This window comes from Eumetopias jubatus, unplaced genomic scaffold (assembly GCF_037043125.1).
Source record: "Eumetopias jubatus isolate StellerSeaLion01/CBP00866 unplaced genomic scaffold, mEumJub1_p1.0 scaffold_13, whole genome shotgun sequence".
Lineage (NCBI taxonomy): Eukaryota > Metazoa > Chordata > Mammalia > Carnivora > Otariidae > Eumetopias > Eumetopias jubatus.
In genome coordinates, this window is record NW_028274819.1 from 51,163,566 (window position 1) to 51,188,226 (window position 24,661).

At 52.6% G+C, this 24,661-nt stretch overlaps 1 protein-coding gene and 1 pseudogene across 2 annotated transcripts; one reads left to right on the forward strand and one right to left on the reverse strand.

The window, feature by feature from the left end:
- Window positions 1-2,089: 2,089 nt before the first annotated feature.
- Window positions 2,090-3,511, reverse strand: LOC148162645 (uncharacterized; annotated as a pseudogene).
- On the forward strand, window positions 2,698-24,462 carry APBB1 (amyloid beta precursor protein binding family B member 1). 2 transcript variants are annotated; one of them, XM_028116911.2, is made up of 14 exons: window positions 2,698-2,781; window positions 9,597-10,343; window positions 16,033-16,211; window positions 16,312-16,368; window positions 16,448-16,533; window positions 16,648-16,711; window positions 17,162-17,311; window positions 17,687-17,814; window positions 18,226-18,340; window positions 18,481-18,565; window positions 18,838-18,921; window positions 23,367-23,482; window positions 23,629-23,805; window positions 23,890-24,462. In XM_028116911.2, the coding sequence occupies exons 2-14, from the start codon at window positions 9,611-9,613 to the stop codon at window positions 24,055-24,057; spliced, it is 2,142 nt and encodes a 713-aa protein (XP_027972712.1). In that variant the 5' UTR covers window positions 2,698-2,781; window positions 9,597-9,610; the 3' UTR covers window positions 24,058-24,462. The 2 variants fall into 2 exon arrangements, with proteins under 2 accessions (XP_027972712.1, XP_027972713.1); XM_028116912.2 differs by having other exon boundaries at window positions 16,036-16,211.
- The last annotated feature ends 199 nt before the right edge of the window (window positions 24,463-24,661 follow it).

Below are 24,661 nucleotides of genomic sequence, written 5' to 3' on the forward strand. Positions count from 1 at the left end.
TGCTCCTAGGTCGTGGAGAACATCAGAAGTGGGGAAGAGATACAATAGAGAGAGGATGGATGAAGGACACAGGTTGACTCCCCATTGATCAGGAAGCTCTGCAGACCTAGGAAGAGTTCAGGGATTCATGAAGACTGTGTGTGTCTTCACATGCACTACATGTGAACTGTACAATTTCCTTTTTACATCTTAGCTAATTAGACTCCTTTCTCCACCCTCCCCCGCCACCCCCGACTATCTGTGTGTCTCTGGTTATCTGAAGAGATTTTCCTGAATATTGCAGCCACCCTATTCAATGGGGTTGGGAAGACAAGTATTCTGTTTTGTAAATGGGTGATATTTCTGGATTTTTTCATTTGCTCCAGCAGAAATCTGGATGTCATCTCTTTATTCCATAGCCAATCAATTGATTGATCACTACTTTTTGTGAATTCTACCTACTGAATATTTATTAAACCTATGCAACTTTCTCCATTCCTACTCCTACCACTATAATCATCTGCTACCTAGAACACCAACTGCCTTCTAACTGGTCCCCACACTGCCAATTTTGCTCTATCTATTCTCCACTTAGCAGCTGGAAGCGATCTTCTAAAATGCAAGGGGGGACATGCCACTCTCCTGCCTCAAACACTTTGATGATTTTCCATTCCCCTTAAAATAATGTCCAAAACCCTCAGCCTAATAGGCCCTTTTTGACTTGGTACGTAACCACCCTCTCCAGCTCATCTAATAAGACGAGAATACTTCTAATAAGAATACTTCACCATTATTACATCCATACTGGCCTTTTTGTACTTCTCCTTGGACTTGGAATAACTTTCTCTTCTGGCTGACCTCCATCTCCTTTACCCCTTCCCCTCACATAAGTGTCACTTCCTTATGAAAGCCTTCCCAAACCTCCCAGGCCAAATTTAGTGCACTCATAGCATCGTGTACATCTCCTTCAAGATACTCATCACATTTCTAACCACATGTTTAATGTCTCATTCCCGTGTTATTCAAGCTTCATGAAGATGGGGACTGAATCTTGTTTGTTTATATGTTCCTAGTACCAAGGACAGTGCCTCACATTTAATAACTATTTGTTGAAAGAGAATGAATGAATGAATGAGGACACCTTTCCTCTTATGGGTACTTACTTGTCTTTCAAGAACCAAGGTCAGATGTTATATCCCTCAGGTTGGGTTACATTTAAATCTGATTCATCTTTGGATCCTTAGGTTCTAGGTTGGGACCTGGTACATGGTTCTTATAGATGTTTGTCAAATCATAATAAACTCTTGGCCAGGAGTTGATAATTATTGAAACCAAATGATGGGTATATGAAGGTTCATTATACTGTTAAGTCTCCTTTTGTATATATTTGAAATATTCCATAAGTAAACTTAAAACATTTGTGTTCACCTCATGTTAAGTGAAAGTGTAGTCAAGGATGAGCTTGAGGCTTCTGGCTTGGGTAATCCAGTAGATGGTGGTGCCACTCACACGGATGGACAAAGTGTACCTGCATCCAGGCAAATGTGTGTGTGTGTGTGTGTGTGTTGCGGAGGGTCCTTTCTCACCCCTGTGAAACTTCTTAGAAGGCCCATAAAAGGGGTGAGATAATGAGTTTAGATTTGGACACCTTTAGTTTTAGGTTTTACCTTGAGGGCTTCTCCAGTCAGTTGCTCCACCGTTAGCATTTACAATAAATTGAAACCTCTGCCTTAGAGGAACGAACCAAGAGAAGGTTTCTGGATAGTAACATTTCCCCTCATATCCTTGATAGCCTCTTGGCCACTGACTGGACCACTGGATACTATCCCACCATCTGCGCAGCATGGCGCCCCTCCATTCCTTCCGTCATACTTTTCATCCACATTCTCCCTTTTTCCTTACTTCTTATGAATTTCTACCGGGGGAGGATTTATTTTGTATATCTGCGAGAGACCTAGGTGTCGCAGCTTTTACCTTCAGCAGCAGGGCTAGAGTGTTAAGAAACACCTAGTTTTCAGTCTGATTTCATCACTTGTGACATGAGGCAAGTCGCTTTACCTTTCTCAATCTCAGCAACTGTCTCTGAAAAATAAGGGTAACAGTGGCATCTTCACATGTCTGATGTGAGGATGAATGCCTGAAAAAGGTTTAACACGGAGCCTGGCACAGTGTAAGCGGTCAATCAATACGATCTTTTAATATTATTACCAAGGCTGTGTCCTCATCGCCTCTCCACCAGGACGTCAGGGACTGCTGCCGTAAGACTGGAGCACGCTGCCTCCTCCGAGCCCCTCCCCACGCGGCCGCGGCCCGGCCACCGCCACAGCCGCTCCCGCTCCAGCCTCGTCCGTGCGGCGCGCGCAAGGGTGCGGGCCCAGGGCCCTGCGGGGCGCGCTGGGTGAGTCCGGGGCCTCGCCGCGGAGGGCGGTGCCGGGCTGGGCAGGGGTCGCCCGAGGCAGGGGCGGAGCTCTGGGACCCGGGCCCAGGGCTGGCGGCTGGCCAGGGCAGCTGCGCGGTGGGGCGCACTGAGGCCCAACGGTCCCGCAGGGTGGGGCCCTCGGCTAAGCTGCGGCAAGTGCCGCCCGCGACGGGCTCGCGCGCCCGTGCCCGCGCGCGGCCCAAGATGGCGCCTCTCCGCGCCCCCCGCCCTCCCACCCCGCGCGCGCTTCCGCCGCTCGGGGCGCGGCCCCGCGGCCCGCGCGCTCCAGGGCGGGGGATGTTGTGATGGAGAAGCCGCCGCGGAGCCGGAGCCCCGCAGCCTGAGCCACCGCCGCCACCTGGGCCTGGGGCCTCCCCGCGCAGGTAGGAGCTGCCCCTGCCCGGGCCCAGCCCTGGAGGTCGGATCCCGACCCCAGCGGTCGGCGGACCCCGCAGCCCCTTCCCCGCGGCGGCCTGGGTCCCTCGGTCAGGCCCCATCCCCGCAGGCGGTCCGCCCGCCGCGCGCGTTCCGACCTCCGTCGTGTCCCCCCTTGTAGGCTCCACCTCGGTCCTCACAAGGCCCCCTCCTCAACCTTTACCTCGTGTCCCTCGGGGCTGGAGAGGGGCGAGAGTGGGGGACACGAAGCGAGGGGGCGGTGGGGGAGGGGGATGGGGGATGGGAGGTCAAGGGCAGGGAATGGGACGTGGGGTGAGATAGGCAGAGCCTTCACGGATTTCTGCAGGGTCCCAGGTCTGGAATCTGTCAAGCCGCATTCAGTTGCCCTCGGCGACCGAGGGGTGTGCCCTGGGGCCGGCTGTGTCCCCAGCTCAGCCGGGAGGCCTAGCACTCGCAGAAGCACTCATTAAGAGCAGTTTTCCTACCGCCAATTCAGAGGTTATTCTGAACCAATTTTGCATATGCCTGTGCATTTCTTGCATTCCCAGCCCCTCCAGCAGAGTCCCATCTCTACTCTTTCAAAGCCAAAACCTTGCCTACATTTGCTGTCTTCATTTCGTTTCCTCACTTCCCATTCATTCTTGAAACCACTTCATTTGGTCTCTGTCGCTGACACCCACTGAAACTGCTGGAGCCAAGGTCACTAGAGACCTCCATGTGGCCGACTCGAATGGACACTTTCCTGTTATCCCCCTCTACCTTTTAGTAATATTCAGTGGTGTGTGTTAACTGTCCTGGAAGCATTTTTCTGGTTTCTCTTGTCCGGCATTGTCTGCTCCTCGGTGGTCTCATTTGCTGTGTCCCTCCCATCCCTTTAGATGTTGGTAAAGCTCTTGGTTCTGTCCTGAGCTGTGTTCTTTCATTCTGTACTTTCTCCTCTGGTATTTTATTCACTGCCAAGCCTTCAGATTTCATCTATATATGCTGATGATTCTCAGATGTGTATATCTAGCCCAGACCTCTTTTCTGCATATCCAGCTGCCCTCATGACATCCCCATTGAAGTTCAACAGAAATTCCTTACCTACAGATCCCAAGCTGAATTAGCTTCCATGTGTTCCCTCTCTACCCTTCTTCCAAATCTGTTCTTCCTTCATCTCCCAGAAATGGCTACTTTCCAATCAATTATCCAAGCTGGAATCCTGGGCAACATTTTAGATTAACCTCTCTCCCTCACTCTCTGCAATCTAATGTCACCAAATTCTGTCACATCTGCTACCTAAATATTTTTCAAATCGATTTGTTTCACTCCATCCTCACTGCTACCAAATTTAATCTAGGCCAAAACTTTTATCCCCCCCTACCCTCTTGCCTACCTTCCATTAAATACTCTCAACACAGTGTGATCCTTTAAAAAAATTGCATCTATCTGATCATTTATTCATTCAACAGACAAACTTTGAGCACCTTTTATATATTAGGTAGTGTTAGGCACTGATGGTATAATTATGAACAAAATGGACTGCGATCTTGTCCCACAATCCAGGAGGGAATCAAATAAGAATACAATGACAAGTGTAATAAATACCATGAAGCGGTGGTGGATGATGCCTTGAGAATACATAAGAGCACAAGCTAAATTGGTCTGGGAGGTAGAGAGAGAGGACCAAGGAAGGCTTCTCTGAGAACATGACATTTGAACTCCGTTGTAAAGGATGAGCTTGAGTTAGTTAGGCTGAGGGTTAGCAGAAGGAGGTTCCAGGCGGAAGGGAACAATCACATGCAAACACCTTGTGGAAGCAGAGAGCATGATGTTTTCGAGGAATCAAAAGAAGGCCAGTGAGGCTGGAAAGCAGAGTGCTGAAGCCAGAGTGGAAGGCAGAGGCCACACCGAGCAGGACAGTTTAGGCCCCGTTAATGATTTTGATCGTAAGGTCTTTGTCCTTGGTGTGGATTGTGATGGTAATGGATGCAGAGAGTAGATGAAGTCCAGAAATTTTCCTCAGAGAAAATTATCAGTATCTGGGGATGGATTGAATGTGGGAAGTGAGGGAGATGGTAGTGTTAAGGATGGTACCCCTGCTTCTGATTTGCACAACAGGATGGGTGGTTACATCCCTCCATGAACCAGGATCCTGAAAGAGGACCAATAAGGGTGTGGGAGAGAGAAACATAAGCAGGCATGTTTGTTTGAGAGGCCTTTGAGACATCCCAGCAGAGATGTTGAGTAGGAAGTTGAATGTACATGTCTGGAGCTTGGATGAGGGGTCTGAAATGGAGATGTAAATTTGGAAATGAGCAGTGTATAGGTGACACCTGAAGCTATGGTCACGAATAAATACTTAGATTGCATCTTTGGTGAGAAAGAGAAAAGGGCGCAAGAACAAGCCATGAGAAATCCCAGTTGTGTAACAGCCTGTAGAGGAAGGTGTCTAAGAAGCCGGCATAGGGGTCTAAGAAGCCACCGGACAGGAACTAGGGTGTAGGCAGAAAACCGAGAGATGTAGCATGAGGAAGCCATGGATGAAAGTTGGATGAGAGGCGGGGTGTCAGGGGATGCTGAGAGTACAATCAAGATGATGTGTGCGTTGGATTAGAGGACATAGGGTCCTGCTGACCTTGGCAAGAGCTGTTACTGAGACATGCTGGGAGTGGAAGCAGGACTGGAGAGGGTTGAGCAGCGAGTGCAAGGTGAGGAAATGACAAGAGTGAGTAGAGACAGCTCTTTCAAGAAGTTTGCTCGAGCGGGGGAGAGAGAGAGAGAGGGAGGGCAGCTAGTGGCACTGGAGGAGCGTCGGTCAAGAAACATTCTGCTTGCAAGTTGGTAGATAGTGGATCCCATTGAGAAGGAGAGGTTGATTAGAAGAGAAAATGGATACACAGTGGTATAAAATTCCTGGAAAGGCATGAAAGGAAGGAACCAAGTAACGATGAAGCAGTTGGTCTTAGGAAGAAGGAGAAAAAGATTGGTGCTGAAGTCAGCCAATTTGTGTTTCTGGACATTCCTCAACTCCTGGCTTCCATTTCCTCTGTGAAGGAGGAGTGGGAGGTCTTCCTCTGGGACGGCGGGGTGGTGCAGGGGGTGGTCCAAGGAGAGTTGGGCTCTTGTCTCAACTTAAAAATCCTTTCCTCAAGCAGCTCTTTGCTGATGTCTGGGCTGGAGTAAGACTCAGCCTGCTACTCCTGTAGTGCCTTGTCCCTCCCCCATCACGATACTCCATCATTTATTCAGCAAACAGGAAGTGCACATCGGTGCCAGGGACTGGTCACACACTGGCACTGCTCTGCATGGTAAGGGTGGTTTCCCTGCTAAACTGTGTGCTCCACCAGGGCGGGACTATTGCTTTATAACTCATCACTCTTCCCCATGCCTAGCACAGTGCCTCGCAAATAATAAGCTGCAGGTTAGAGGAGTTTTGACCTTGAGTAGGATGCACCCCTACCCTAGCTCCTTCAGGCTTAGTGGCCACTCTTTTAGCTCCTTGACTTGAGGGCTTCGCCCAGCTCCCTGCCTTGAGCCAGAATCCGTGTGGCTCTTTCCATCCTTTGAGAGGCTTCGGGTACACCTAACCCCCAAATGTGCTCCTTCTTGAGGATACCGGGCCGCTGGTCATCCTTTGACCTCAAAAAGTTAGGTGATAGTGCCACACAGTGCCTTGAACCAGGTGCTTAGGCTTCAGTGCTGTTCACAACAGAGCTTCCTCATTTCTCCCCCAATACTTTTTGCCCTGGTGACCAGGGGGGACAGGGCTGCCCTGGAGATGACCTGGTTCTTCACTGTCCCAGCCTCACAGTGTATGTGCCTTTCCCAGATCACACCTCCAAGTGCTAAGGAGGTGGGTCCTATCCTGACCTCTTAAAAACCTGGCTGCATACACTGCTGCTTCAGAGAAGGGCTCATCGTCTCCGTGATCCTCTAAGCTTGCCAGAGTCATAGATCTTCCACATCCTGACACTCATGGAGATGCCACCGTGGAACAGCCTTTGGGCCAGGATATCAGTTCACACTAACTCGCTCCCTCCCTTTTCCCAGATCTTGGTCCTCACTGCTCTGGGACCCCTGCCTTCTTGGGTACAGTTCATCATTCTTCAGCACCCTCCCTAACAATCCCGTTGCCTGCTCTCAGCCCACGGGGCCACACAAGCTTATCTCGGTGTCTGCTCCCACCTCCAAATTCTGAGTTCTGAGCCTCTGAATTCCTCTTACGTGACATCTGTCCCCTCCATCCTTACCTCTGTCCACACCGAGGGCCCACTCTGTGGCACACACACAGTGCACGCTCCTTGGTAATGGGAATGTGAAGTTGAATAAGACACAGTCTCAGGTGTTTGGTTGGAATGGGGCATTGGGTATTGTGAGACACGGAGGAGAGGATGGTCCCCTGAGCGTGAAGAAAGAGGACTAAACAGGAAAGGCACACTGCTTAGGAGCCGTGCCTGCCGAGTCAAGTTCTGAAACATGAGCAGAGGTTCTCACATGGGGAGACAGGATTCCAAGCTGGGGGAGCACTGTAAACAAAGAGCCAGGGCTGTCAGGGCTTACTCTCCTAGAGTCTTCCATACTTTGTGAGGCTGGAATGTAAGGTGTGAAGGAGGCAGGGAAGGGGGAGGAGGTCTGAGAGGTCATAGGAATCGCCTCAAGGAGGCTCTCGGTGTCCTGCTAGTGAGCACAGACTCTATCCTGCAGGCAGCAGTGAGCTATCTAAGTTTTCCAACTGGGGAGTGACACAATCTGGTTTCCATTTTTGGAAGATTACTGTGGTTCTAGGTAGTGGCAGAGCTGTTTATTTTTCTCGTTTATGCCAGTGACCATGAGTTTGCTTATTGCCCAGGTGGAGCCACACCAAGCAGCCCAGCAGTTCCGCATGAGGCAGACCACCCAGACAGGAGCATTTTTTCACCCATGTCACAGATGTGTGCACAGCGTTGTGCTAGGGTCTGAGGAGAGAGGCATGATGGAAAGGCATTATGCACTGCACCTGAGAGACAGCAGGGCCTTGCTCAGGCAGCGTAAAGCCCCACACTGGCCACCTGTGCTCAGGGCTGAGAGCTACGCTGAGGTGCAGAGAGAACCAGGGCAGGGGGTCAGGGGAGAGAGAACACCTCGGTGGGGCCAGGGGAGAAATGGGGGAGAGAGAACCATACAGTGGGAGTCAGAGAGAGAGGTGGGTAGTGAAGGGCAGTCAGTGAGGGAGAGTTGTGTGCTGGGGACAAGGGTCAAGGAGGGAGGGAGGACTCAGGGAGGGCATGGGGGAAGTGGAAGGTGACGCAGTAGGAGCTAGGAGGCCCAGGATGAGGGAGAATTGGGTAGTGGTTGGTCAGTGAGAATGGCCTGCGAGGTGGTGGCAGTGAGGGCCCAGGGAGTAAGCACTTTACGGTGGGGGTCAGGGAAGGAGAACCGTAGAGCAGTGGAAGGTGGGGCAGATGGGGAGGATGGAATGAGGCCTTGATGGTGGGATCGTTGGGTGATGTGGCTGGAAGGATAGGTAGGCGGCGAAGGTGATGCACAAAGGGCTTGTAGTGAGGGGGTCCAAGGGGACAGGAAGTGGTAGGGGGCTGTCACTGTGGAACAGGAGATCCCCTCGCCTGAAGGGCAGATGGGATTTGGTTGGGCCACCACGAGCAGTGGTTGAGGCACGGTAACATGGCCAAAGTGTGTTTTCTGAAGCTGGCAGAGGAGATGCTAAAATTGGGCCTCGAGGAGATAGGAGGGCAGAGTTATACATTCATTCAACAAATACTTATTGAATTCCTGTTCTGCACCAGGACTGTGTGAGGCTCTAGGCATATGGCATTGAAAAAAAAAAAGACAAAATCGTCCACCGTGAAACCGAAATTATAGTCATGAGGAGACAATCATTAAACAAATAGTAATAATAATATTGGTAAATAGCTTGACAGATGGTGCTAGGCACTAGGGAAATTTTGGGTGTTGCTGAGAGAGGGCATGGTGGCCTGCAGTTTTAAAACGGTGTCGGGGAAAGCCTCACTGAGAAGGTGGTGTTTGGATCAAGACCTGAAGGGCTGGGGGGTACAGGGCAAAAGCCCCTGTAGTGAGCCAGGCGTGGGGCATGATAGGGGCTGGCAGTTGGAGTGGTGCCCCAAGTGAAATACTTTATAGAAACACTCATCAGAATGTAGCTTCAACCGGCCAAAGGAGCCATGGATTGGAGCTGACCACCCTTCCTCTGTGACCTTCCTTCCCAGGTCCATGCCCTTGAAGGATGGGTCTGTAGCTCATTCTCCTATTCTTACAGTCCCTAGTAGGGCTGGGCTTCGGGGCTGGTTGGGCCCAGTGATTTATGATGATAGGAACACTGCCTGGGGAGCTCACAGTAGGAGGCTGTGGATAGCAACGTGGCGAGAGGAAGGGGGCAGTCAGTGTCCAGTGTCCAGAACACATGAGCCAGTCCCACACCAGCTGGGTCCCTGGCACAGTAAGCCCCGGTCGGATCGGCTGGGGGTGGGGATGCACAGAGAGCCACTGTGTGGAGGCTCTGCCGTTGGGAGTGAGGGCAGAGCAGGGCTGGCTGTGCTGTCTCAGAGAGCTCAGGGCTGGGGATTTGGGGCCAGGGTGGACTGTAGGCGTGGCCCCAGCCTTTGGTGGAGATGGTGGTTGAGTGGGTGGTGGTGAGGGGGGACAGGAGTTGAGCCTAGTTGTTATCATGGGAAAATAGCTCACAGGACACAGAGCAGTGGGTGCTGGCCTGCTGAGCATAAGGGAGACACAGCCCCAGGCAGAAGCAGGGATGCTGCTGTTCCGACCTGGAGGCTCAACACGGTCTCCTCTCCTCACCCCACAGGATCTGCCAAGGCCATGTCTGTTCCATCGTCACTGAGCCAGTCGGCCATTAATGCCAACAGCCACGGAGGCCCCGGCCTGAGCCTACCCCTGCCCCTGCACGCTGCCCACAACCAGCTGCTCAACTCCAAGCTGCAGGCCACGGCTGTGGGACCCAAGGACCTGCGCAGTGCCATGGGGGAGGGTGGTGGGCCTGAGCCAGGCCCTGCCAACGCCAAGTGGCTAAAGGAGGGCCAGAACCAGCTCCGGCGGGCTGCCACGGCCCATCGTGACCAGAACCGCAATGTGACCTTGACCCTGGCAGAGGATGCCGGTCAGGAGCCCGAGATGGCACCCTTGGGCCCCAAAGGCCTGATGCACCTCTACTCTGAGCTGGAGCTCTCCGCCCACAATGCGGCCAACAGAGGGCTCCGAGGGTCCGGCCTGATCATCAGCAGCCAAGAGCAGGGGCCAGATGAAGGAGAGGAGAAGGCGGCAGGGGAGGCCGAGGAGGCCGAGGAGGAGGACGAGGAGGAGGAGGAGGAGGAGGACGAGGAGGAGGACTTGTCTTCTCCCCAAGGGCTGCCTGAGCCCCCGGAGAGTGTGGAGGTGCCCCCCAGGCCCCAGGCCCTCGCAGACGGTCCCCGAGAGCACAGCAAGAGCGCCAGCCTCCTGTTTGGCATGCGGAACAGTGCAGCCAGTGACGAGGACTCAAGCTGGGCGACCTTATCCCAGGGCAGCCCCTCCTACGGCTCCCCAGAGGACACAGGTACCTCATGGAGCGTGACGTGGGGAAGATGGGAGGGCAAGAGGGCAGAGGTCAGGCCTCTCCAAATCAAGGCCGGGGCCAGCCGGCACGTGAGCTGCAGAGCCCGTGTCCTCAGAACTCAGCAGGCCGTAACCAGGTTTTCCTGGATGAAACTATTCCTATACTCAGAGTGCTTGCACGAACTGATAGGTCCATGCATCATGGACGCTGATGGGCGGTGGGCTCGGTGCATTTATGGAGCTTTACCAGGTACTGTCCTATGCTCAGCATTATCGTATTGAATCCTCTCAATAATGTTGTGAGGTAGATACTATTATGATGCCCATGGTAAAGGTGATGAAAAGTGGGCCTGGAGAGGTGAGGTCGCTTTCCCACAGTCACGGACAGTCTGGGATCACAGTAGAGCTGAGTCTAGACCCAAGCTCTTGGCCCTGCTTACCCTGCCACTGAAGCACACAGCACGGTGAGCCGGGTGCCCGTGAATCGGCTTTTAACAGGCTGGGTCTGGGGGCAGCATCACCTCCCCACACACGTCTACTTGGAAAGACTGAGGTCGGGGCTTGTGTGCAGAGCGCCACTCTGGGCATTGCAAGGATACCGTTTTGTATTCTTAGTATCAGGAATAGAATACTGCCTAAACGTTAGGAAATAAAGGAAGAATAAATACATCCTCGTTCGTGGGGTGGGCAGGAGGAGAAAGTAGGTATTAGGACTCCAAGGATTGATCATTAAATGTGTCCCATTTAAATACATTGAGTCTCCATATTTGCTGATGTCACATAGAGATGCAGAGTTGAGGAACAGAGGACAGAGATACTGGGTTGTAGCTACAAGCCCGGAGTTCTGTGGATTGGAGTGTAAGCAGAGACTAGGAAAGACTCTGGTGAGCACCTGGCAGCAGGCACTCTACCAGACCCCAAACTGGGGAGCCTTTGCAGGGGAGCATGCAGTTCATGGAGCCATGGAGTCAAGGGCATGCCAGAAACTTATTATGGACATTTTCAAACATCTGCAAAAGTAGAAAGAATAGAATAGTGAGCCCAATTTACCCATGACCCAGTTTCAACAGTTATCAACACATGACTAATCTTGCTGCATCTATACCCTGATCTACTCCTGGGCCCTAGCCTAGGTTATTTTGAAGCAAACACTCAAATCCATAAGTGTTTACCCATGCATTTCTAGAAAACAAACTCTTAAAACAATCCGCAATACCGTTATCATGAGTACAAAAATTTAACAATAATTCCTTAATATTATCAAGTATCCAGGCAGTGTTTACAATTTCCCAGTTGTTTGTTTATTTATTTATTTTTAAAGATTTTATTTATTTATTTGAGAGAGAGAATGAGATAGAGAGAGAGGGGGTAGGGTCAGAGAGAGAAGCAGATTCCCTGCTGAGCAGGGAGCCCGATGTGGGACTCGATCCCAGGAGCCTGGGATCATGACCTGAGCCGAAGGCAGTCGCTTAACCAACTGAGCCACCCAGGCGCCCTCCCAGTTGTTTAATAAATGACCCCCCACTCTGCAATTTAAAAAAATTTTGATTATTTGAATCAATAATCAAATAGTCCTAGACCTTTTGATGGTGGGTGTGTATCTTAAAGTTTCTTTTGAGCTGTATGTTATGCTTCCATCCCACGGTCTCTATTTTTGCTTGCAGGTTGTTGTTTTAAATTGGAGACACAGGGTTATTTGGCTTGGGTTTTCCATGGTCTGGATTTGCAGACTCTCTCCCTGTGGTGGCCTTGAGCAGGTTTCTCTTCCCCTGGATTTCCTGCAAATTTGGTAGCGTGTTCTAGAGACTTGATCAGATTTGGGTTTGAGAGGTTTTTTGGGTTTTGCTTTTGCAAGGACACCTCATAGGTGGTACTGAGTACTTCTATCAAAGGCAAAGTGTGATTGCCTCTCTTTTCTGTGATGTTAGTAGCTTTCGGTGATCATTGCTTGGACGTCCTTTAAAGGGAGCAGCTGCTGCTTCACTCCAGCTGATTATTTATAGAGTTGGGCGGGGGAATGCAGTTGCAATGGGGCCAGTTCACGCCACTTTTCAAGGTAAACTGAAAACTGGACGTTGATGTGAAATATCCCAATTTCTAAATGTTAGCAACCAATTCTGTTTTTTTTAAAGCACCATGCAGGCCATACAAAATCTGAGTCTTGTATTGGTCTGTATGTTGCTAGTTTGCAGCCTCTGCCCTAGTAGGGGGGTGGTTTGAGTCAGAGGCCAAATATTGGAGGGCCTGACTGCTCAGGGGCTGCCGGGATGGTCAGTGCAGTAGCTGTACCTGTGAGCCTTCTGGGAGGAGGCTGGTGCTGCTGAAGATGTGGGAAGGGCCTGCTGGGCGTGGGCAGCAACCTCAGTGAGAGGGGATGGCCAAGGATCAAGCTCTGCTGGAGGCTCTGGAAAGTGGAGGGAGTGGTGTGGGGCCAGCCTAGGGAAGGGGCCGAGTCACTGCTTACTCTTTTGTAATTGTGGCGCCATGATCATGAAGGCCACGGAGGAAGTCTGGGCTCCTGTAGGAATGGAGGAGAATTGATCAAAAGTTATTTTCTCCTTCCCAGCCACAAAGTTGTTGACTGAATGCATAAGTGCCTGAATGAATATACGAATGAGTGAATGAGTGAATGAAATTTACTACCTGTGTTGGGTTCATACTCGGTGCCAGGCCTTGTCCTAAATGCTGAGAAGGCATACTACAGGGGACAGAGGTTCCTGCCCTCAGGGCACTCACAGTCTAGTGGAGGAGACAAAGATAGACAGGCAGCTCTGATCAGCATGGTGAGCACTGGGATGGGGAGGTACAGGAGGGGTACCCAGCCCTGCCTGTGTGTATGGTGGCGGGGATGGGTCAGTTTTGAGACATGGCCTTTACACGTATGCCTGAAGGAGGAGTGGGTGGTAATCAGGTGAAGATTGAGGGAGGGAGGGTGGGCTTGGGAAGGATGAGGGGCATGCCAAGCAGGGAGAGACAAGAGGGGTGGAGGGTGGTCAGAGATAAGGCTGAGAGGCAGAAGGTTAGGGGCTCAGAACAGCACACACACCTGGGAGGAGTTTGAGTTCTATTCTGAGGGCAAGAGAAAACAATTAGAGTATTAAAGTGGAGAATAGTTCAGCATTTTGGAACAATCATGTGGGCCATAGTGTGCAGTCCAGATTGGAGGAGACTAGGCTAGAGGAGGGAGCCCACCTGTGAGGCTCTTGCAGTGGTCCAGGTAAGAGCTGCAGGTAGCAGCTTGGACTACTGTACTGACATGGGGATGGAGAAGAGGAGAGAGCATTACGTGATTCACTGACTCCTGAGCAAATCCTACACCTGGTTTCACCATGAAGGCATGCATGGATGGATGAATGAATGATACACAAACCTTTGAATTTGTGCATGAACGCCTGAATAAGTTGATGCAAGAGTGAAGATGTACATTCCTGAATAAATGTGTGCATGTGGCACAAAGGCCTGAGCAGGGCTTTGCTTGGAGGGAGATATGCCAGGCTCCAGAAGGGCCTCCCAGATGGTCAGAGGGGGGAGAGCAGCCCCTCCAGGACAGATCGGAAGGATGAAGCTCTTTGAAGCAGGAAGGTACAGGCTACCAGGGATGGCAGATGGATTGGTGTGCGTGACTCTGTCAGAAGATGGTGAATTGGTCCCCAGATTCAAGAGGTGTACGACCCTTCATGAATAAGGGTGTGGCTGTGGAGGGCACGGTTGCCCTGGGTGCCGGTGTTCCTGAAAGGTTTGACAGGAGAGCCCTGAAGGTGATGGAGGGTCCCTGAGGAAGAGCGGGTATTCTGATTCCCTGGGGCGTGAGGGGAGGGGAGGGTGGAGGGAGACGAGGTGGTAATGGCTACCTAGAAGGCTGGACAGGCAAGAAGAACCCCTCCTCTGTGAGCCCACGTCATTTGCAAACAGGGTGGTGAGACATCTTGCTCAAATAACTCTCAGGTGTGCAGCCACCTTGGGTAACCACACCTGCTCCCAGCCCCTCTGTGCCTGGTTGCCCAGCAGCCTGGGTCTGGGGACTGCCTATATCCTCAGTGCTGTCTCTTGGACCAGTCAGGATTCCTGGTTTCCCTGGTAACGGGAAGCACGTCAGCAGTCTGGGCGCTCCCAGCCGTCCTGGTGCTGCGGTTGCCGAGGAGACGCTGCAGCCTAGCTGGGCCCTGGCAGGTGAGGGGGGCTGTGCTGGGAAGCCCCAAGCCCAACCTCAAGCTTGCTGGGGCCCAGCCCTCAAGGCCCACTTTTGGGCTCAAACTGCAGGGCAGGTTCTGGGCAGGGGAGGGATCCCTGGGAGCCCCGAAGCCACACCCTTTTTGTGCTGAGAGCTACAGGCTTTGCGGGGGGGGGGGGGGGGGGGCCCAGGTGGCTGAGGTATTCCCAAGGGGCTGAGCTTCCTGGTGTCCCTAAGACTACGGTTGACTGTGGTACTGTGGTGCCCGTTGTGGGGTGGGATGGAGATTCAGGATTGGGGGAGGGGAGCCAGGCTTAGAAAGAAGAGATGTGAGCAGGAGGGGCTGGGGTCTTATGAGGAGCCTCCATCCCAACTCCAAGGAGGTCCCCTCCCATGGTGGTCCTGGCCCCTCCTTAGTGAGCGCCAGGCGGGGGAGGATCTTGCCTGGCAGGCGCTCTGCCCTGGTGAGAAGGGGGCGGGATGAGCTTTTCTCTGCAGCCCAGCACCAGGCTGTGAGCCCAGCTGGCTGGGCTGGAGGGGCTGTGAGGAGGGAGGGTGGAGGCAGGAGGGGCTGGGAACCAGCGCCATGTTCTCCCAGGACTTTTTCCTGGCCATCATCCTGCAGGACAGCAGCCCAGGTGAGGGGGCCTGATGTGGGATGGGGGCTGGGTGGGGAGGAGAGGCAGAAGAGGCAGAAGCTGGGTTACGGAGCTGGAGTGGTGTGGCTCTGCTGGAAGAAGAGGGATGTATGTCACAGGTATGTGTGCATGTGCAGAAAACGTTTGCCTGCATCTGTGTGTGGCAAGGGTCAGGGTGTGAGTGTCTGTGGCATCTGCACACATGTGGCAGAGGTTGACTGAGTGTGCATTCACTCTCTGGGTGGTACCCACACATGTGTGGGGGGTTGTTGTGGGTGTGGCTTCTGCACACGTGTGGCATGGGAGCTGATCCATATAACCGTGTGTGTGCATACCTCTGCGTATGGTGTCTGCCTTAGGGTATGGCTGGAATTGGGGTATGTGTGTGTATGTTTGCCCCTGCACATGTGTGTGCCCCTGTGGTACCTGCCATCTCTGCTGGTATTTTCTGTGTATGCACACCCTTGTGTTTGTGGTGGCTGCACAGGTGTGTAGTAAGGCTTGTATGTGTTGTGTGTCTGAGTGCGCATGTGTGTGCAGGAGCTGCTGTTAAGTGCGTGCCCCTGAGATATGGATATGTACGATAGGAGGTCAGTTGGGGTCACCCAACCTCCTTCCTTACTCTCTGCCTTCCTCCTTCCCTCTCTGTGGGCACATTAGTCAGGAGCAGGGTCCAGGAGGAGACCTGAGTCATGTCGCCTGCTGGTGGTCCCCCATGTTGTGACTCCAGACTGCAGGCTCTAGGAGGAAGCAGGAACCTTGTGCTGGAGCCCTTCCCCCATCCCTTCCTCTCCACCATGAGGTCTCCGCGAGGGCACTGGGCATAAGTACCCACTATCTGCTTGTTGGGTGGGCAGACCCTCATCAGTCCCCCCACTCAGCAGATTCCTTCTGGAACCCCAACGCCTTCGAGACGGATTCCGACCTGCCGGCTGGATGGATGAGGGTCCAGGATACCTCAGGGACCTACTACTGGCACATCCCAACAGGGACCACCCAGTGGGAGCCCCCGGGCCGGGCCTCTCCCTCACAGGGCAGCAGCCCCCAAGAGGAGTCTCAGGTGAGCTCACAGGCCTGTTGTTCTTTTGTCCAGGGGTGGAGGGGTGGTGCTGCTGGAGCGAGATGAGCGACCCACTTACTGCTCCCATCCCTCTTCCTAGCTCACTTGGACAGGCTTTGCCCACAGAGAAGGCTTTGAGGATGGAGAATTTTGGAAGGTGAGGGGACCTGCTTTACAGTGGGGGAGCTGGAGAAGGGGCATCATTTTGGCCCTGACTCCTCTCTTCCCTTCCCAAGGATGAACCCAGTGAGGAGGCTCCTATGGATTTGGGACTGAAGGACCCTGAGGAGGGGACGTTGCCCTTCCCAGCTCAGGGCCTCAGGTGAGTGGGAAGGCATGATACAGTGGCCTGGCAGGGGGATGGATCTCTCTGGGAGGGGCCTTAGGACAGATCCATGTTTCGGGAGCTGTACCAAGTGTTACCATCTTCCTCCAGCCCAGAGCCATTACCCCAAGAGGAGGAGAAGCTGCCCCCACGGAATGCCAACCCAGGGATCAAGGTTTGTTCAAGACCAATGCCCATTCCCTAGGCTGGGACTCCTCTGTGTGCAGGAGACTCCCTGTGTCGTGTTCTGGGGGGGCATCTCTGGTCTCAGGACGCTCTTCTGGTCCTGAGTTAGGAGCTCTTCCAGTCTTAGCACAGATCCCCGTGTCTGAGCCAGAGGCACGTCAGTGTTTAACTCAGCCAATCCAGTGCCTTGCCAGGGGGTCCATCGGGCTTGGCTCAGATGCTTCCTTGTACTGGCAGGGGTCTCCTCTGAGACCAGTCCCCTCCCGCCAACTGTATCCTGTTTGGGGAGCTTTTCAGTCTTAGCTCAGAACACCCTCCCAGCTGCCACGTTCTGAGTCAGGAACTCCTCTGCTCCTAGCAGAGAGAGCATCCTGTGTTGGGGGACTTCTGGTTCTAGCTCAGACCCTCTACCTCCCACCCCCTCTTCTGTGTCTGGCAGTGTTTCGCCGTGCGTTCCCTAGGCTGGGTGGAGATGACCGAGGAGGAGCTGGCCCCTGGACGCAGCAGCGTGGCCGTCAACAGCTGCATCCGTCAGCTCTCCTACCACAAGAACAATTTGCACGACCCCATGTCTGGGGGCTGGGGGGAGGTGAGGGCTGAGCTGGCTGGTATGGTTCAGTGGAGAAGGGGAGGGGGCTTGAGAGAGAGAGAGAGGGAGCTGGGCTGCCAGAGCAATGACTGGGGGAGGGAGGTGCCAACCCTGCAAGTGACAGCCCAGGGAGATGGGTGTGCGATCCCAGGTGGGGGCCTGGGGACGTGGCTTCTCACAGTGACCAGATGATAAATGGAGTCACGTTAGAGATGGCAGATGTGACTCTAGTAGAGCGAGGCCTACAGGGTGGGTGGTCCAACACCAAGGCTGGGACCCCAGAGCTGTGGCTGACCTCCCCTGAGCTGGAGGTGGCAGAGATCAGCCACCTCCCCAGCTGGGGCTCCACTGAGTGCCTGCTTCCTGGGCCCGCAGGGAAAGGACCTGCTGCTACAGCTGGAGGACGAGACACTAAAGCTGGTGGAGCCGCAGAGTCAGGCCCTACTGCATGCCCAGCCCATCGTCAGCATTCGCGTTTGGGGCGTCGGGCGGGACAGTGGAAGGTGGGAGCTGGGCCTGGGATCCTAGGGTGGGGGCTCATCCAGCAGTCAGAGTGGGGGCCCTCCTTCCTAACTCTATTCTTTGCCTCTCTTGTGCTGCTGGACCCAGAGAGAGGTACTTATGTCTAATTTACCTTGACCATTCCTCCTCCCACACCTGGACCAGATGCCTCAAAGCACCCAAGTTTCCCTATTCTGCCCTTCCCCTTCCTGCCCGCTGTGCTCTCCCATTTTCCCCCACCTTGGCATGCTTGCCTGTCTACCCCCCAGCCAGAAGGCAGCACCCACAGGACACCATCCCGACGGCAGAAGCCCTGAAGGAGCTGCGATGGATAGGGAGGGCATGGGTGGGGTAGGGATGACGCCTCACACTGGATGGCACTGGGAGACGCTGAGGTGCTCCTCCCCCAACAGGGACTTTGCCTACGTAGCTCGCGATAAGCTGACCCAGATGCTCAAGTGCCACGTGTTTCGCTGTGAGGCACCTGCCAAGAACATCGCCACCAGCCTGCATGAGATCTGCTCTAAGGCACGGCCCCCTCCGCTCCCTGGACTAGCTGCCACCTTTGCTCTACAAGGATGTGGGTGGGGTCATTGAGTGGGGGTGGGGGACTCCAGGGCAATGAAGCCCTAACAGACTCTCCCTTGCTCCTCCCCTCCTCTCCTCAGATCATGGCCGAAAGACGTAATGCCCGCTGCTTGGTAAATGGACTCTCCCTGGACCACTCTAAACTGGTGGATGTCCCTTTCCAAGGTCAGTGCCACAACCCTGCCAGGTCCAGCTCAGCTTTGTTGGCAAAGGTGAGGTGACTCAAGAAGAGGCACAAGCTACTACATGGACATGCTAAAAAAAAATGGGCACATGGAGACTAAATTCTTTGGATCAAATAAGTTAAAGGGAGATGGGGAAGGAGTGGAGGTAGGTAGGGCTTTGGCTGGGTGCATACCCAGCTTATGCCCTGGTGGTGGGGACTGAGAGTGAGCAACGTCTGCCACCACGACTGATCCTCCTTTTCTTTCCCGCAGTGGAATTTCCAGCGCCTAAGAATGAATTGGTACAAAAGTTCCAAGTCTATTACCTGGGGAATGTGCCTGTTGCTAAACCTGTTGGTATGTGTGTTCTTCTTCTCCCAGGGACCACTGCCCACCCTCTGCTTTCCAATGCCTTTTTTTTACCAGACCTTCCTCATGCTTGACGTCACCCCACTCTTTAAAATGCATCCCCCCTCGTGTACCTCTGTCCCATCTGCATTCTGTGTCCTGCCTATAGCAGCAGTTGGCATGCCTTCACTGAGTTTGAACCAATGAACTAGGCACATCAGGAGATGCACTCTTGCATTCCACGGGAAAGCTTGGATTGGGTTGGGAGGCAGGTCTTAGATGACTGGAAATACCAGGGAGCAGCTGGGAGCTGGGTTTGGTATTACAGCACTAACGATGAGCTGTGAGCATCCAGAGAGGAAGCAGTGAGCATAACTGTGACGTGCTTTATTGCTTGTGAAGTACTTCCTTATATGTCATTTAAATCTTGACGATCCTATGAGGTCGGGATTATGGTAATACCCATTTTGTGGATAAGGAAACTGAGAGTAGAGACTATCTGGTTCTCTCTTTTATTTCTAGTGCTTTTACGGTACCTGTTATTTATGTGTTCATTCACTTAACAGATACCTATGAAGCCCACCATGTGCTGGGTCCTGGGAGAACAATGACCACAGCTTTCGTGGAGGTTACAGAAGTTTACAGCAGAAAAAACAAAACAAAACAGGAATTAGTCAAATAATCATATTAATAATAAATGTGTAATTATGAATTGAGTCATTCATTGAAAGAAAGCTGCAAGGTGCTATAAAACTATGTCGGAAAAGACTTGCTTGAGAAATTGACATTTGAACTGAGATCAAAAACTGAATGGGAGCTAATGTGGTAAAGTGGGATGGAGATAGGAATAAAGCAGGGGAAGATCATTCCAGGTAGGGTGAACAGTGCAGAAGAGGACCCATAGTGGAAGTACTTTGCTACTTCAAATGCACTGAGAGAAGGCCACTGGGGCCAGATGAGGCTGGGAGCTGGGTGGCAGTCAGACCTTATGGGACCTCAGAGGCCACTCTAACCATTTGTTCTTCATCTTGAGAGCAGCAAGGAGCTATAGTTGAGTTTTCAGGAAAGCACTCGGCATAATCAGATTTGAATTTTGTAAAAGTGGGCTTTGGCTGTACCATGGAAAAAGATGTTTAGCAGGTGGATGTCGATGTGAGGAATCAATTAGGAGGATCTTGGGTAGTCATGGCCGGTAAGAAGAGTGTCATGGACTATGGTGGAGCTGAGGAAGAGCGTGCAGATTCAAGAGGTGTTTAGATAATTAAAATCAACGGGTCTTGGTGATTGACTAGATGTGGGACGAGGGATAGGCATTCAGGCTGACCCCTGACTTCCTGGCTTTGGAATTAACGGATGGTGATGCCATTCTCTATAGGTAGCAGATATCGGAAGAGGCCAGTTTTGGTATGGTGATTGGAGTTCAGTTTCGGACATGCCGAGTTTGATGGGGAAGCTGAGTGACAAACTCAGGTTGGCTGTTGGATTCACAGAGGAGAGGTCTGGGTTGTAGATTCAAATGTGGCATTATTGGGTTATAGAGGTAATCGAAGCCATGAGTGTGGCAGCCCACAGTGAAAAGAGAAGTGAGGCTAGGCCTAGCTTTTAGATCCTCCAGCATTTAATGGACAGAGGAGGATGAAATTGATAAGGATTGTGGGAGCAGAAGGAGAGGGGAGGGAGGCAAAAAGGAAAGTGATTCAAGAAGTGGTCAGGTGTCATATCAAAAGATGCTTAGGAAGAACTCAGCTGTTTGGTGGGTGGATAAATGAACAAACAAATGAAACAATGAATGAGACTTGCCTCAAATGACATGGCCAGGAGATGGTAGGCCTAGGACTCAAACCTGGTCATCCTCAATTCTCTGCTCTTCCCCTCAAACCATGCTGACTTTAATGACCAGCACCTTATATCCTGTAAGGGAACCCTTCTTAGAAAGGATGATGATCGAGGTGGGGTTCGAAAGAAGGCCTGGATTTGCAGAAGGGAGTTGGTATACCAGTTGGATTCAATGGCAGTGCCACAGACATGGAGCTGGAGGTGAGAAAATCATGCTCAGGGAGCAGGAAGGAAGGTTGGCTGACCTCTACACTTTACTTTCATTTCTTTCTGCCTTTCGCCCTCAGCTGCCAAACCCTTGTTGCCTCTTCCAGTTATTACCCCTACTCCCCTATCTACCCACCACCTTACACAGGTTCTCACTATGATGAAGCAATTGTCTGCGAGCCTTGACTGCTCCCTCTGTTGCCCGTCACCTCCATGGGTCTGCTCTGTTGAGTCCCTAAACTCACTTCCTGTTTCGTCTTATGCTCTCTCTGCTAAACCTCCAGGGGTTTAACATTGGCTCCTCCTGAAGCTGCAATATTCATAAATCATTCATTTATTCAACAAGTGACTGTTGGTTGCCTAATCTGTGCCAGGCACTATTCTAGGTTCTTGGTACACATTAATGAACGAAACTGACAGATTCTTGCCTTCAGGTAGCTGACCTTCTAGCCAGGAGAGAGAGACAATAACCAAATTATGTAGTATGTTGGAAGGCAACAATTGATATGAAAAAAAAATGCACAGTAGGATAAGGCGGATTGGGAGTGCAGGGCTGGGGGTCAGGGTGTAGGTTTTAATCCTGAGTTGTCACCAAATATGGCAGACTGTTTCTAGGCCACATTGCTCCACTACTTTCCCCAGCTCTATGCTGATCCTCCCCATGCTCCAAGGCCAAGCCCCACCCCCACGACCCTAAGAGCTTATTAAGTGGTTTGACTTTGATACCTTGTCCACACTTGGTCTTCGAGATTTTCCATTGACTGACATAAATGTCAAACACACCGCAGCCCTTGGCAATCGGACCTGACCCACTCAGGAACTGCCTGTGTGTTCACCCTTCTGTGGGCTCCTAGCTTACTTGGTTATACCAGTTTGGATGCATTGGCCCATGTTGCCTTGAGGGTGTCTTGCTCATGCATCTGGAACTCCTTAAGTAGAAAAGCCCTGTGCTGGGACTGGGGACACAGATGAAATAAACTTGCCTTCTGTCCTTGAGATGTGCTGCTAAGAGTTGTCCCAGCAACATTCCCTCTCTGCCTTGCAGCAGGGAAGTGTTCCTGGGCGGGGCCTGGGTGAGCCCTGAAGGATGGGAATGGGGAGTTTCTCACATAGTCAAGAGGGAGAGGGCACTCCAGACAGAGGCTTTTCCACAGTTACAGCCTGTGTCCCTTGAGGGCACCCTCTTCTCTTACTTTGTATTCCCCATCTGCCTACCAGGGCATTTGCCAAGACTAAATGTTAATAAATGCTACATAAATCATTTGAAGCTCAGGAAGCAATAAAATGTGAGGCTTGACAGCTCAGATGAGGCCAGTTTTTGGAGGACTTGCGTGCTTGGGAGAGGAATTTGGCCTTGATCCAGCCAGAGGTAAGATGAGCAAGGCCAAGATGAGGGAGGACTTTCGAGGAAGACATTTGTCCTCTTGCTTGTCCTCTGCCCACAAAGGGTCCATGTGGTCTGCTCCTGTGGGAGCCCAGAGGCACTGACAGGGGCGAGAGGACCCGGGAGTGGGCCACAGAGCTGCACGCTTCCACGCTGGCACGGTTTCCTCTAAGCTCTTCGCTGCGAAGGTAAAGACACAGTAGATCGCACAGCCCATTCATGAGTAGTGCGGGGACCAGAGCCCATGCCCCCACCGTGCCACGTCCTGCTTCTGCCCCGATTCTCTGCTGAGTGCCAGCAAGAGTGAAGTGTTTGATAGCAGTCTGAGGTGGAGGGAACCACTGTGTTACAGAGGCATGTTGATTGATCTAAAAGCTAGGAACCTCGCATTACGTGTCCTTGGAGCACATTCTAGAAATTACCGAAATTACTGAATCCAACTAAGATTTGACAGTCCTTCTAGTTCTGAAAACTGGAAATAAAGAGAAGGAGCAGGGGAACTGTAAGCTTCAGTTTCCTTATCTGTAAAATGGTGATAAAAGAATCAGTTGAGAGATTGTTGTAAGGTGTACGGGGGGTTGTGCACTATAATGGATGGCATGTAGGGCGGGACACAAGTCAACACACCTCAAGTGCATATAAAACAAAACAAAGGTTGGGTCTTGGGAGAGGAGGGGCTTATAGGGGCTGATTTGGGAGTCCTTGTGGTATGATGCAGTATGATGTCTGAATGTGGGTGAACACTGAGAGCCAAGATAAGGGGGGGTCAGAGCTTTGGGGGGGGTCAGTTCATTTTGGAGGCTGAAGGAAGAGGCAGAGTCAAGTGAAGAAAACCAAGCCTAGGATTCAATATGGAAGAAACCAGAAAAGTGCTAAATCACTGAAGCCAAGGAGGAGGGCACCAAGGAAGGGATACCTGTGCAGCATCATCCAGGGCTGTTGACTGGTGAAGTGGGGATGGAGCAAAGGCCCTGGGGTATCCTCTCCCCACCCCTAGTGGTGTCATGTTTGTGTCCTTGTCTTCCAGGGGTAGATGTGATAAATGGGGCCCTGGAGTCAGTCCTGGCCTCCAGTAGCCGTGAGCAGTGGACCCCAAGTCACGTCAGCGTGGCCCCTGCTACCCTTACCATCTTGCATCAGCAGGTAAAGACTGCGGTGGGAGAAAGCCTGGCTGAGCCTTGCCGTGGAGGGGAGCCTGGGGGGTTGAGGAAGAGCTGCCAGTAAGGTGGGTGTGCCCAGTGGAAGAGAGGGTTGGGCTGTTCCTTTCTAACCGGATTCCAACCCTCTAGACGGAAGCAGTGCTGGGGGAATGTCGGGTGCGTTTCCTCTCCTTCCTGGCTGTGGGCAGAGATGTCCACACATTTGCATTCATCATGGCTGCCGGCCCAGCCTCCTTCTGCTGCCACATGTTCTGGTGCGAGCCCAATGCTGCCAGCCTCTCAGAGGCCGTGCAGGCTGCGTGCATGGTAAGCGGGTAGGGTGGTGCGGTGATGACGCCCACCTCACAGGGGGCAGGCTGGAGAGTGACTGCTCCACCTGCCTCTTTGCAGCTCCGCTACCAGAAGTGTCTGGATGCACGCTCCCAGGCCTCCACCTCCTGCCTCCCAGCACCCCCTGCTGAGTCTGTTGCCCGGCGTGTAGGGTGGACTGTTCGCAGGGGCGTTCAGTCGCTGTGGGGTTCCCTCAAACCCAAACGCCTGGGGGCCCATACCCCCTGAAGCCCTCAGTCCTCCTTCCACCTGCTTGCATTGGGCCCCAGGGAACTCAAGGGTATGGGGCAGGGAGGGGCCCTAGAGGCTATTGTTGGGCCTCAGCCCCCCCCCCAAAGTTGCCCCTCCCCAGTAGCTGGGGTTCCCTGCCTAGGGGCTGGGGAGAGAGAGACCTAATCCCTGCAAGGAAGTGACAATACTGGATTGATAAGAGGAGCAAGAAGCAAGGCCAGCCCCGGGCTCTCCACCCCCACATTTCAGGTGGAGCAGGAGGAACTGGTATAGGCCGGGCCCCATCTTGGTAGGGTCCGGCAGGGGCAGGAGGAGACTGGTTCAGGCATGGGTCCCCTCCCCCCTGTTCCATGGCACCTCTGCTGTACTGATACCACTAATAAAGTCTGTCTGCCCTGCTAAGCCGTGTGCCTTCCGGTGCCTGCATTACACCATCACCTGCAGTACCCTCAGCTCTCAGTTAGGATCATATTCCCAAAGCCACCTTGCCCTCCCCGCTTTATTTTTTTTATTATTATTATTTTTAAAAAATTGTATTAATTTCAGAGAGAGAGAATGAGAGAGGGCGTGCGCACAGGGGGAGGGCAGAGAGCGAATTCCA